Source organism: Oncorhynchus mykiss, chromosome 12 (genome assembly GCF_013265735.2).
Source record: "Oncorhynchus mykiss isolate Arlee chromosome 12, USDA_OmykA_1.1, whole genome shotgun sequence".
In the NCBI taxonomy this organism is placed as follows: Eukaryota; Metazoa; Chordata; class Actinopteri; order Salmoniformes; family Salmonidae; genus Oncorhynchus; species Oncorhynchus mykiss.
The window spans coordinates 32402501-32417062 of NC_048576.1; the positions used below are offsets into that span (position 1 = coordinate 32402501).

The following is a 14562-nucleotide window of genomic DNA, read 5'->3' on the forward strand; positions in this document are numbered from 1 at the left end:
CGTCTGCTGGAGTGGTGTAAAGCTCGCCGCCATTGGACTCTGGAGCAGTGGACACGCGTTCTCTGGCGCGATGAATCACACTTCCCCATCTGTCAGGCCGGCAGGGCAAATCTGGGTTTGGCAGATGCCAGGAGAACGGTACCTGCCCGAATGCATAGTTTCAACTGTAAAGTTTGGTGGAGGAGGAATAATGGCCTGGGGCTGTTTTTCATGGTTCGGGCTAGGCCCATTAGTTCCAGTGAAGGGAAATCTTAACGCTACAATAACATTCTAGACGATTATGTTCTTCCAACTTTGTGGCAACAGTTTGGGGAAGGCCCTTTCCTGTTTCAGCATGACAATGCTCCAGTGCACAAAGCAAGGTCCATACAGAAATGGTTTGTTGAGATCGGTGTGGTAGAACTTGACTGGCCTGCACAGAGCCCTGACCTCAACCTCATTGAACACCTTTGGGGTGAATTGGAATGCAGACTGCAAACCAGGCCTAATTGCCCAATATCAGTGTTCGAGCTCACTAATGCTCTTGTGGCTGAATGGAAGCAAGACCCTGCAGCAATGTTCCAACATCTAGTGGAAAGCCTTCCCAGAAAAGTAGAGGCTGTTAATTAAAGCAGCAAAGGGGGAACCAACTCCATATTAATGCTCATGATTTTGGAATAAGAAGTTCGACGAGCAGGTGTCCACATACTTGTGGTCAAGTAGTTTACCTTAAAGTATTCACATATACACACAGATTGTACATACATGTCAAAATGAGGCAATAGCAGTGCCACACCTTCCTTGGATCATCCGGTTGCCAGAAACGGTACTACATACAGTATGAGCCCTACAGACGAAGAACCATATGTGCCTTTTACATTTTCAGATTAGTGATGTTTTTAAATGTCATTATCTGCTGACTGTAACATCAAGAGTTGTTTACAGACATAGAAGTAAATAGTAGCAGTTGTGTCCTTTCAGATGATGTGTAACATTTAACTCCAAATGATTTAGATGGTTTATTAAAATGCAATTACATCAGCTGTTTTAAATAATTCCAAATGAAGATACATTATATGGTTCTTCGTTTGTAAGGTTCGAAAGACTTTCCAGGATGTGGCAAGTAGACCACAGCAACAAGTGCCATCTGAATATATGCAATGAGAGAGAGCATATAGGCTGCGTTTACACAGGCAGCCCAATTCTGATAATTGTTTCACAAATTAGTCTTTTGACCAATCAGATCAGCTATGAAAAAGATCTGATATGATTGGTCAAAAGATCCAGTAGTGGAAAAAATATCTGAATTGGGCTGCCTGTGTAAATACAGCCATAGTGATGTATTATAATCACACCTCTCTAATTAGTTTCAGTGGTACAGTGGATCTGGTTACAGAGAAACACATTCATCCACCAATGTCAAATGCTGATTTTACCTAATGCTTTCCTCAAATAATTGTTGTCATTCATTAGATATATAAAAATAAATTAACATAACTAGTAATAAGAGCACAATACATTATGCATTTCCATTCAGTAATTCCACATAATTCAATAGTAGACTATCCATCTATGGTTTTATAGAATCACATTCTCACCTACAGAATGTTGATACTTTGCAACTGAGACAGCAATGTTGATCTGATAGGAATATGTTTTTTTTATTTAATGTTAATTCGTATTGCTTCCCAATGAAATGTTTAAGTCTCAAAGAACGAAAATATGACCTGCCACTTTAAGAGGTTTAAATTTGCCTGTCACGTCCTACATTCCCGCCTACGGGTATAAAGCAGCCTATCAGAACGCAGCACACGTGACGAGCGCTGTATTTGATGACCTCATCCCTGGAGTGGGATGACGTCAAGTTCAAGATGGATGGAATCACGACTACCACACACTCAACAGAATTCTGATATAAATTCTTGTTCGTGTGCTCCGTGGGAACAGAACGAAGACATAGGGGTAAGTTTAGAAAGCCATAAAACTACTTGGTTTAAATTATCTGGCGGTAGTGCCTTATATTGAAGTCTTCTTTGGAGAAAATGTTTTTTTCCTGACGTAACTCAGAGGGGGTTGTTTCTTATTTTTATAAGCCTCACGAGCAACTGCCCTATGTGTGCTGTAGATGCTGCGTCTGCGCTGTAATGAGGGCGAAAATACAGTAGCGGGTGTGTGCGCGCACACTCACTGACCACGCACTCGTTTCTCGAGGACTGGGGTTTGATTCTGTTCCATTGAAAGTCCTGAATCATTCTCAGAATGCGCATTTCGGATGCAACTTTACTCTTTCGGAAACATTGTAACACCAAGTGATCATGTGATATCACTGCCAGCAACAGTAACAAACAGACCACGCAATGCGTTATTTGTTTACATTTTCATTCACCAATGTATACCATAACGAGGAAGATACTTGCCAGAGTGATAAAACCAGTTTCATTTTTAACGTACGTGTCATCAGGAATTTAAGCCACGTCTCGCATATGATCTAATGCTTGCACCCCTGACTTCCCATTAGACACATTCTATGGGCGCGCAGCGTTAGAAACTTTTCCGATATGAAATGTGTCAGACACGTTTATTTATCATGTGGAATTGATATCCGTGTCCACAGTTATGTGTGTGTGGAACGGAATGAACTCTGCCTGCGTCCCTGCTAAATACAACCCCATGGCATGCCATGTCTTCTGATTTAAAGACATGATGTAATCGAAATAGAACCTATAAATGCGCATGCGTCATGTTATTTGCGTTTTACCACAGATAGGCCTAGATACATTAACTCCTACCAGTAGCTGATTGATCTAAACTACTCAATTACATTTAACTTACTTTTATTCAAAATGATATGTGTTTTGCTGTTCTAAAATGAAGGATTTATATAACGAGAAATAAGTCTATTTTCACTAATATATTAATATCAATCAGTTGGCACAGACTGCATAGCAAAATAAATACAGTAGCAATACATATACATGCTTTCATCTGCATCTCATTCATACTTTTCTGAAACGTGGTCAAATATGAATTTGCCATAATGCTATTAGATTCTTATACTTATTGCAACTTTTCTGCTGTTATATATTTCTTCAGATTCGATTTATTTGTTTGATTTTATGTATAGGACTATACATTTTTAGGTAACTTTTTTACTGAAAACATGTGAATCAAAATGCGGGTCTTGAAATAAAAAGGATCTCCTTTTTGTTCTTGCCTTTCAGCCAGAATGGAGAGTCTGGTGCACTACAGTAATCCATCCCATGGCCTCTCTGTGCTGGGGGTGCTCAATGAGCAGCGCCTGAGGGGGCAGCTCTGTGACACAGTCTTGGTTGTGGGGGATCAGCGGTACCAGGCCCACAGGAGTGTGCTCGCCGCTAGCAGTGAGTATTTCCAATCACTGTTCACACGAAGGGAGTCTGAGCCCCACAAAGTGATACAGCTGGACTTCTGTGAGCCTGACGCCTTTGAGATAGTACTGAATTACATATACTCATCCTCCCTCTTCGTGGACAGAGGCAGCCTGGCAGCCATCCAGGAGCTGGGCTACAGTCTAGGAATCCCTTTTCTAACCAACATTATGTCAACAAGGCCGCATGTGTCCTACTGCGTCTCCAGAAAAAGGCTGTCCTTCTCAGAGGACGATAACGACATCCAGCTGAGGAGTGTCATTGTGCGCCAGAGCCGAAGGGGTGATGCTCCCGGGGCTGGATGCTATGGTTCAAATGATCAAGGAGAACAGACTCAAGCTTCAGGGCACAGGAAACCAAACGAATCAGCCAGGAACACTGCATCCAATCCCAGAAAATCAGCTGAAGCAACTGGTGAGGGTTCTGATAGCAAGCCCATCAGTTCATATGCCTCCATCTTAAAGGGGAAGACATCACACACAGGGTCATCAGTAAGGCCACAGCTCACCTCCTCAGTCTCCTTCAGTGAATCTCCAACAGTCATGTTACAGTCTGATCTAAGCACTAAAGAAGAAGAGGAGGAGCAGAGGCTCTACAGATCCAAACCACAATTTCAGGGCCAGGTAGGGGAGCCTAGTCAGACCATTGACAGGAGTGGCCCACTCATAAAAAGCCTGCTGCGCAGGTCCTTATCCATGGACAGTCCCATCCCAGTCTTCTCCCCCACACTGGAGCTCAATAAACTGCAAAGCCGAGAACAGTCTGTTGTTAAGATGGTGGCAAATACAGAGGAAGAGATTCAGACAGAGCACAAACAAAGTGTGAAAGTAGTTCCGTCGCTTCTTCTCAAGTCAAGGCACCACAGTAGGCATGATAAAGATGAAACTCCAGGAAAGGAGTTCCATGTGAAGACCGAGCCTAGCAGCCCACTGTCTGACCCCTCTGAGATCATTAGGATCACAGTTGGGGATTCTCTACCAGTTAACCTCAAAAACAATGAAATTAATTTTGACCAAGACCCTACTAAGCCATTCTCTAAACTCCCTGGAAAGAGAAGGGTGAGGAGAGACAATCGAAGGTACCCATTCAAAAAGTCTAAAGGGGTGAACGAACATGATTTCCCATGTGAAGATGACGATGACAATATGTCAGAATCTGTACCTCACAACTCCAACATGGATGACAATGATGATGACTGGACTGATGATCCCAGGAAGAGCAAGATGTTTAAATGCTGGATCTGTTTGAAAGTGTTCAGATCCAATGCTGGATTGCATCGTCATGTTAACATGTATCACAACCCAGATAAGCCATATGCTTGTGACATCTGCCACAAACGCTTCCACACCAACTTCAAAGTCTGGACCCACTGCCAAACCCAGCACGGAGTGATACAAAACCCTGCTTCATCCTCCAGCTCATTCGAGCTGGATGAGAAGTTTCAGAGGAAGCTGATTGATATTGTGCGGGAGAGAGAAATAAAGAAAGCCTTGCTCATGAAGCTGAGGAGAAATAAGCAGGGTTCGCAGTCTCAGGTATTTGCCAAAAAAGGTGGCCTGAGGTCCAAGTCAAATTTGATATGCCCTTACTGTGGGAAATTGTTTGTGTTTCTCTATCAATTCAAGCAGCATTTGAAGACACACCCTGCGGAGAGAGACAACCAAGAGACTGAGAGAGAGAGCAGTCTCTACCAAAAAGACCAGGACCAGCCCGGTCAGAGAGAGAACACGGACACAGAGGTTTACTCCTGCAGGCTGTGCAATGAGAAGCTGTCCTCTCTCTTTGAGCAGGGAGACCACGAGAGGGGCTGTCGACACGCAACCGTGTGCCCGTACTGTGGCCTCCGATTCTCCAGCCCAGCGGTTAAAAAAGAGCATGAAGCACACTGCAAGTACAAGAAACTGACCTGCCTGGAGTGCATGAGGACCTTCAAGTCTTCCTTCAGCATATGGAGACACCAGGTGGAGGTTCACAACCACAACATTATGACTGTTAAGGAGCAGCTGAGCCATCAAGAGGAGAACAATGGAGAGGTATCTGACCACCTCGGAAGGCCTTTCCATACCCAGGAGACTGTGGGAGTGGGGAGCTCCAGAGAGGACATCATCGACAGTGACTCCTCAGGTCCGCCTATGTTGGACTCTGAGGATTCTTCATCATTCGTGCCCGAGGACCTGAATGCTAGCCAGTGTCACAACGAACATCACGGCGAGCTGACCGTGAAGGATGAGCCCATTGAGGAGGCCGTGAGCGAGAGGGAGGACATGACGTCTGGGGCCTCTGTCGAACCTGAGGAGCCAGGCGTGTGGCCATGCGAAAAATGTGGCAAGCTCTTTGGTGGCCACAAAGACCTGGAGCGTCACCAGGAGCTGCTGTGCCACATCAAACCCTTCATCTGTCACATCTGCAACAAGGCCTTCAGGACCAACTTCCGCCTTTGGAGCCACTTCCAGTCCCACATGTCAACCTCCGACGAACCTGGAACGAGAAAGGTTGATGCCAGGCGCCCTTTGTCTCCCTCCCCCTCACCACCACCAGCGGTCACACATGCAACTGGATGTCCTGCACCACAAGTTTTTCCACCTAAACCAATGGAGGCAGATTCAGTGGTAGCTAAAGCTGTGGTAGCAAAAGAGAAGGAGAAGCCTGGAAGCTCATCGTCAATGCCCAGGACCAAGAGGCCAGAGATGGACAGATCACACAGTAGCCCCCTACCCAAGATGGATAGTGTGGATAATTCCCTCACCCCTCAGGAATCAGAAACCCTTTTTTACCATGCCCCCACTCTCTCTGCCCTCACATTTAAGAGGCAGTACATGTGTAAGCTCTGCCACAGAACATTCAAGACTGCCTTTAGTCTTTGGAGCCACGAGAAGAGCCATAGTCACATTTAAATGTGTCTCACTCAGACACCTGTACTCTGTTTTGAGCCTCTGAGATGATACTTTATGCTCACAGCATCGTAAGAGATCAAATACAACTCAGCCGGCACAAGAAAGATGTTGAATGTATCTATTGCTGTTGGTAGTTGGCTTGCCTTCATGTTATCTTTTCCAGTGGCCATGTGTCATAGAGGTGAGAAAGTGAATGTCTGCAATGAACTGCTATTTGACTCATCAGCTCCTTACAATGGTTGCTTTGCCTTTGATATTGGATTTACACAGTACTGACCTATTTCAGATAACTCCCTTTCAGTTGGCTTTACCTATATAACTATTTTTGGGATTCAAGAAAGTGCTTTATTTAGGAATTGCTGTACTGTACAATTCAAGAACAGTTACGTGCTTTTGCACGTTGTGAATTTGTGTTGATTGATGTGTGAAGATGACATTATGAAGATGATATTAGTGGCCTCAGGCATCATGTTTATTGATATGCACTTTGCAATTCTGTTCAATATTTACATTACTTATAATGGTCAAATTACATTGGTTTTAATTTCAGTTATATGAATCTTTATTTTGGATCCTCTGCATTCCATTAACATTTCAGCTGTAATCTGTTTTGTACCATAAAAGTATGGTTTTCATATTGACTATTTGTGTTAATGCTGATTTTGTCATTGCCTCAATGATATTTCATGTAGATTATACAAGTTAACAAGACCAAAGACCAGTTAGATTAGCAGGGGGATAAGAACTGGAAACGCATGCAGTATTTCAACTGACACTTTTTTTAGTTATTGTAAATCCTGAGTAAAATAAATAATTTCTTGTTTAATTTTAGCTATCACTCATTAAATTACAGATTATCATTAGTGGATTATTGTGTAAAGAATATGGAAAATATGTACTTTTGGGAAAGGAGTTTTGTTTACATTCTGCTCACTGGGTGTGGTGTATGGTAGATTTTTGTTTTTAATTATTAATTTGTTACACAAATACAACAGCACACAAGCGACTTGTAGAGTGAATTTGAATGGATAAGAACATGGGTATTTTACTCTCTGTCGGCTCAATACTAGTATGATTAAGTGTGAAATAGTTTGAGGTTGATAAATACACAAGTAATCCTATGAATTGATTGCATGGCCTTAGCATATGCATCATGAGACAATTTTACAATAGATCTGTTAAAATGAAGCACAGTCAGTGTTTTTGCATATTAACTTTTTTTACATGGATATTTAGAATGGTTTTACAACCAAGAGCCAATAAATGTGTGTATGTATGTATGTATGTATGTATGTGTGTATATATATATATATATATATATATATATATATATATATATATACAGTACCAGTCAAAAGTTTGGACACCTACTCATTCCAGGGTTTTTATTTGTACTATTTCCATATTGTAGAATAATAGTGAAGACATCAAACTATGAAATAACACATGTATTATGTAGTAACCAAAAAAGTGTTAAACAAATATATATTCTTCAAAGTAGCCACCCTTTGAATTTGTTAACACTTTTGCACACTCTAGTCACCTGGAATGCATTTCAATTAACAGGTGTGCCTTGTTCAAAGTGAATTTTATATATATATATATATATATATATATATATATGTATATAATAATTAAGAACATGTGAAAGCAAGACTGTTGCCCCTTGGGGGGGATTTGGAAAATAATTCCCTGTCCTATAACAGAGTCAGAATTTAAAGTGTGTATTTTGGTTGTTTAAGTGTATACTTTTTGCTGTGGTGGTGATGGCTTTTTAATTACACATGGAAAAGAGATTTTAAAATTCGGTGGTTAGGTTCAAACAAAGTATATATTTATATTTGTGCTCTGGATTTTATGCAAGATCATTAAAAAAAAAGAAATTGAGTGCAAAGAAATGAAATATCATTTTGTGTATATGGCAGCGTTTGTATAATTGTGTACCAATAATTTGTTTGTTTATGAAAATACATACTTTTAGTATTACTCTGTTATTTCTGCAATGATTAATATTTGTATGGTTGCTCTACATGAACTACAGCAGTTTAGTTTTTTTCTACAGTTTTTGTGCTTGAATTTTTTTCTGTAATAAAGAGTTGATAATTCTCAATATCTCTGCCTTGATATTGAGTGTGTATATTGTTTGTATTGTGCTTATAAGAAACTAACACCCTTTAATTAGGGCTGGGAATACCTCGCAATATGATATTATCACGATACTTAGGTGCCGACACGATATATATTGCGATTCAATACTGTGATTTTATTGCCATTAGATATATTAAACATATTGCTCACCATATGTCTGCTGCAGAGGGACAAGAGAGAGCCATGAGAAAACAAGTTTTTATCAGGCATGGAAATAAGTGCTGAAAACAAATTGGCTCCCTATTTAAAAATATGAAGTTTTGGTGCAGGTACACCCAATTAACGCCAAAAATATATTGTTCTATTGTCCAAACTATACGATATAGCGTCAAAAATAATATCCCTAAATGTAACTGTAGCGATTCCCCCCCATCACTACCTGGAATCATGATTGTTTTCAGGAGAAGTTGGTATGTGTTTAAATTAGTAATGTCTCTAGTTGGCTTTCGTTTCCACTATGGAACGGTTGAAACTGCTATCATGTTTGCACTAGTTGCACCATTATTAAGACATTACCAAAGCTGTTACAGATAACAATGCAAAATAGATTAAAATGAACTAATATGACAAAGAGAAATGGTGCCAAAGTTTTTCCTTGGACAAATGGTCACTGCCGTGGGTCACAGATATGTTTTTCAAACTGTTTAGCCACTTGGACAGTGGTGACTAATTTTTTGGCTGTGACTCTGGAAGTGAATTTGCTGTCTGCTCTGTGGCCCTTGAGAATATAGAGACTGGAAATGCTTTTCTCTCCATTATTGTACAAGGTCATCCTGTGAATGAAAAATACATGATTGGAGAGGAAACCTTTGCAACTTAGATAAGGGAAAAACATCCACACAGCTGCATGGCAAATACTGCTTTTGAATATAGCATCTGGCCTCTCAACCTAAAAAATGCCTTGACTGTTTAGTTACTAATTCTTTATTTGAAGATTTCATCAACATCTTTACAACTTGACCTGTCTGACCTGTCTGCATGCTTGGTATACAGTATACCACAGTTTCTAAATGATATATATTATATATATACTGGGTGTGGTGTATGGTAGATGTTTTTAATTATTAATTTGGTACACAAATACAACAGCACATAAGCGACTTGTATAGTAGAGTGAATTTGAATGGAATTCACAAGAGTGAATTTGAATGGCTAAGAACATGCGGATTTTACTCTCTGTCGGTTCAATACTAGTATGATTAAGTCTGAAATAGTTGAGGTTGATAATTACCCAGAGAGGCAAAATGGCAAGACTTCCCGGAATACTTGCGAAATAGACCTAACAGACCAGGTTTATATCAAAGGAGTGCCTATAAATTGAAGGCCTGCACATGTGCAGTTCGGCACGAGATTACCTTTATACCCGATGACGCGTTTCTGTGCATGAACTAGCTAACATCGCCATGACATTGGCTATAAGTGTGATCTGGGATTTCTATTGTCAGTAGCGACACATCATTCAGGGCCAGAGCCCCACATGTTTTGAACCCCACCTGTTTAGCTATGATTTTGGCTGTTTTGCATGTTGTTTTGGCATTAAAACGTGTCACATATCAGTTTGCAAACAATGTAAAAAAATATATAAAAAATAATAATTGAGTTAATAAAGCCGCATACAAACATGGTCTCTTTTTTGCTCAGTGCTTTCTGCGTAGGGGTGGTAATGTTCTCTAGTTGCGTCGTAATTGGCTCAGTGTTCTGTCACTCATAGGGATGCCACGTTATTGCAAAATCTATGGGGAGAGCCCAAGGGGTGCTGTCATAGAGTTACATTAGAAGTGCCCATGCAAGAAGGCTCAAAGTCATTGGCCACAGATAAAATGACGTCAAATCACAGTAGCTTTGATTGGACTGATTGGACAACTTTCAAAATCTTAGTTAGCAAGCTACGTAGCAGTCATCATCATGAATCAAATCGACAATCTACTGGCAAATCCTTTTAAATCCTTGTCATATGATGATAAATTATAGATAAAACGTATCGGTGCTCATCGACCATTGGACATTAACATTACACAACAAGTTGGAAATGGCAAATTCAACAATTAGTGGTTTGGAAAAATCAGTGGCTAACTGCAAGCATTGCAAAGCAATCACTAGCCTGCTATTCAGTGGAGTGGATGTGTGGTCCAAGTCTTTAAGAATCTCTTGTAGGGGTTTCTTTTCCAAGCTTAAAAGGATAAACATTGACCATGCTGTTAATCCAGCATGACTTCTGCCGCTTTCAAAACAACTAGAAACTCAGAACTGGAAAATCTCAGTCTTCAGTGAGTTCAAGACAACTGGGAACTCTGAAAAAAACAAGCTCTGACTGGGAAAATACGTTTTGAACAGTCATGCAACTCTGAATTCCAAGTCAGGAACTCGGGCCTCTTTTGAGAGCTCGGACCTGAAGATCACTAACGTCATGATTCTACCTTTGTTTTTTCAGAATTCCCAGTTTTCTTTGAAAGCACCATAAATCCAGAGAATGCCAGATTTTGATGACAAAATTTGCCCACGAAAGACCGCCGCACCACCTTCCTGTTCAAGTGAGCATAGCACAATAAGGCAAGTCCAAAAATGTATTGTATGCTGCTGCATAAATGATGTAATATGCCAGGGAGATATGTATACTGTAGCTAAGAAAGTAATACTAAGTGTATGTTGTGTAGTAAGCTGTTAGTAGCCCATGTGCCCCACCCTAATAATTTGGGCCATTTCCCCTCATAATTTAGCCTACTGTTCTGACTTGGTGGTGCACATGTAACCTATAGCCTGTTTTAGAGAAATGTCATCATTGAATATTGTAAAAATTTAATTGTCTGCTTATATGCCCCCTTTATTTACCCTATGGTTCTGACTCGGTGCACAGGGAGAATACTGTAAGAACGGCCCATGTTCTGAATTTTGTCGTCGTACATTTAAAAAGTGCTGAACAACTAGTTATATTGACTATGTCCGTCTTAACTCACACTTGTCTTAATCGAAATTACGAATGCCATTTACCCTCGTTGTCCCCTTATGCCATAGTTTGTACATCTCAATTGTCAGTAGAAACCACATTTGTTTAAGCCAGTCAGCCATATGAGATATGTTTTTTTTTAAGGCAGTAAATGAGGCTGAATTAACTGTTTCACTGCCAGACAAAGCTCCGCTGATAGCCAGGAGTAAAATTGGTAAGGTGTTGGGGCAGCAGTCCCAACACCGTTTGTCACTGTTATAGTCCAATTAATGTATTGTTTAGTGTTGTGTAGTGGCTTTAATGACATGCATCTAAAACAAAATGTGGGGAGTTTGCCCCAACATTTACATGCTAAAATCGCCACTGTCTATTGTAGAAGCAGTTTCTGCCTATCTTCATACTGTACTGTCTTTGAATATACTGCACAAATCTGAACCTGTAAAGGAGAGGACAGACTAACACGAATGTCAGTCATCTGCAGTAAATCACCTGCTTGGTGTGGAAGAAGCGCGGCAATTCAACGTGTAGTCAGGAAATGAACAGAAAATGACGACCAATGTTCTGTGGTCAGACGCAATTGGACGGCCACCCACTGCGCAAGGCCGAAGTTCGCGTTGGTCTGTCTTTTCCTTAATTAACATCAGTAAGCACAGAACCAGGTGGTTTTCTAGAATAACAAAGTGAAGTCAATTAGGATTATCAATTTTATTTTCAAAAGTGAAACACCTTTCTGCACATTATTTTCTAATAACAAAAGCTAATGTCATAAACATAAATAAGATAGTTACTTTACAATTACTTAAAGCAGTTATTAAATGAAAACCTGTTTCAGACAGACATGCTACTTTTGCAGCACTTTCTTCATACAAAAACATAAAAGATCAAATTGTACTATCGGATGTGAAAGGTCATGTTTCAGTGTTGACAAAGGCATTTTGTGAAAGAATAGGGATAGATAAGTAGGATCCTAAAATGACTGCTTACAAATGTGAATAAAGCGGATTAGACATTTGATGGTGGTACTTCTAGCGTACTACCAGTGCTTCTAACTAATACTTAAGACACTCACAGGCCTGCAAATGCCGATGTCAATGAAGCAATTACATCCCATAGTCAATAAAGTACACAGCCTAGCCCCTGATCCATTTGTGTTGTCTTGATAACATCCTATGGTCACAATCATAGGAGTTAGCAAGACGGCACAAACAGATCTGGAACCAAGCTACCCACAGCCATGTTTTACGATGCAAATTATCTTGAGGCTCCCTCACAGTGCTAAGGTGTCTTTTATCAGCCTTCTCATGGTGGTGCTTACTGAGGTGCCCAGCGTATCAGTGATCTGAAAAGTGATTTTGTACAGGTAAGGCTGTACGTCTTTGAGGCTGGTGTCAAACACATTGTCCACTTCCGACTGTGTGGGCATTTTGGGTAGGTACTCGTGCTGGTTGATCACCTCCACAATGTTGATCACCTTCTCGCCCAGCTTCTCGCCCACTTTCTCCCGGCAGATCTGTCTCTCCTGCTCGTTGGCCAGGTTGACGACGTTGACCTTAATGCTCCAGACCTCCCATGGAATACACTCATCAGAGAAAGGCCAGCGAGACTTCTTTTTCTGGTAGAACTCCAGTGAGATTTGTCCCATTCCATCAGTCCCGTTGCCCATGGCATCCTGTAAATAACAACATAGATCCAGAGGTCAATGGATGCCAGTTTTAAAAAAATACATCTAGCTACATGTTTTAATGTATAATTTCAATAGCCAAACAATCAAAATAGTCAGACAGGCCTTACCTTGAATTCGCCCACTGCTTTCCTGATGACCCTGTCAAGCTCATCTGAAGAAACACGAACAAAACTGAAATCAATATAGTCGCAGTCAATGTCCTGTGTGCCAACAGTGCCAATGGAGTAGGTGCCCTCTTTCTTGTAGTGAAATTTTCCAGTGCTGCGATGCAATAGGATAGTGTGCAACAGAGCCAGCATAGCCTCGTCGACCTGTCTTCCCTCCACCGACACCTCCAGAACCTCCGAACGGCAGTTCATGATGATCTGCTTCCCCACAGTGGCAGGTTGAATATATGGGGAAACTCGCAAGCTATTGAAACACACCCTTCAATGGTTGTTTACGTTCCATAAAACAGGGCTAAACATCCAAATGAGCTAGCTAGCGGACGTTAGATGCTACTGCTAGATAGCTATTGTGAGTAGTTAGCTATATCGCGCAGCAAACGTTATTTCACTCGAGCAAGTTCGAAGGTTATCAAGAGAAGGCGCAACTTTCAGATTCACTTGATGAATATAGCTACATATGTTGTTGCTTGCTATCTATGTTCTTTAAATGTATTTATTCATAATAACTTGCTGACACAAAGTGTAATGTCGTCGTTCTTACTAGAGAGGAGGAGCCATTTCTGTAAACACAACACTGGAAAATCTACGGAATGTAGTTTGGTCCAATCCGAGCCTTGTATCTCTGCAAGGTAACAAAACGTGTATCGATAATAGCTCTGTAATTACAGTTATTCCCGCACCAGAAAGCTGATTTTCTTATATAAGAAAATGTATTTGAAGATATAATTGATAGTTTCGAAAGACCCGCTAGAGGTTAAAACAGGGCGCACTTGGGGTGCTTTAAGATATCGCTATGCACTCTGGGAATAACAGTTCATGTCACATATATCGCATTGGCAAGTTTTCGATTTCGGTCATCGTTGGTATCGGAGATGCTCTGCAAGTTTGAGATGAGGCTTTATAAGAATCTCACGAAATTATCATTTTCCCCTCCGCCGTTTAAAGCTAGCCACATATTAGTTTCACTTTGTTTTACACCATGGACGCCAGAAATGATTCATGGACATTACATTTTGGAATACGTGTTACTGGGTAGCAGCTAGCTAACTTGCTTGTTAGCTACCTACTGCAATTTACTAGAATACACATTAGCTAGCAATCGAATGAAAGAAAGGTCTGAAGTTAGCTAACTTTTATGAAAAGCTAGTAACCATGTGTAGCTAACTTACTGTTGTTGGCTAGCTAGCCAAAGACAGACATTTTATACAATGTTGTTCAGCTAGAGCTGTGGAACTTACTTAGAAGCTTGGTAAAACTTACGTTACTCAGAATAACACTCACGTTATTTTAGCTAGCTATTTGCAATAAAGAAACCATGTATTGTACTTGCTTGTTTTTA

General features: G+C 40.7%; 3 protein-coding genes across 4 annotated transcripts in view; 2 read left to right on the top strand and 1 right to left on the bottom strand.

Annotated features, from left to right (window-relative positions):
• Nucleotides 1–1814: 1814 nt before the first annotated feature.
• On the top strand, nucleotides 1815–7655 carry LOC110537463 (zinc finger and BTB domain-containing protein 21). The gene is made up of 2 exons (XM_021623523.2): nucleotides 1815–1941; nucleotides 3201–7655. The coding sequence occupies exon 2, from the start codon at nucleotides 3206–3208 to the stop codon at nucleotides 6278–6280; it is 3075 nt and encodes a 1024-aa protein (XP_021479198.2). The 5' UTR covers nucleotides 1815–1941; nucleotides 3201–3205; the 3' UTR covers nucleotides 6281–7655.
• Nucleotides 7656–12062: 4407 nt separating this feature from the next.
• LOC110537466 (autophagy-related protein 101) lies at nucleotides 12063–13779 on the bottom strand. Its single transcript, XM_021623527.2, has 2 exons — nucleotides 13164–13779; nucleotides 12063–13041 (listed from the first exon to the last, which is right to left on the bottom strand). Exons 1-2 carry the CDS (start codon nucleotides 13413–13415, stop codon nucleotides 12640–12642), a joined length of 654 nt encoding a protein of 217 aa, XP_021479202.1. The 5' UTR covers nucleotides 13416–13779; the 3' UTR covers nucleotides 12063–12639.
• Nucleotides 13780–13956: 177 nt separating this feature from the next.
• LOC110537465 (C2 domain-containing protein 2) overlaps nucleotides 13957–14562 on the top strand; it is a 21625-nt gene continuing 21019 nt past the window's right edge. For both annotated transcript variants that reach the window (XM_021623526.2, XM_036937412.1), the window contains exon 1: nucleotides 13957–14562. This exon is cut by the window's right edge and continues 703 nt beyond it. The gene's annotated coding sequence lies outside the window, so the exon portion shown is untranslated.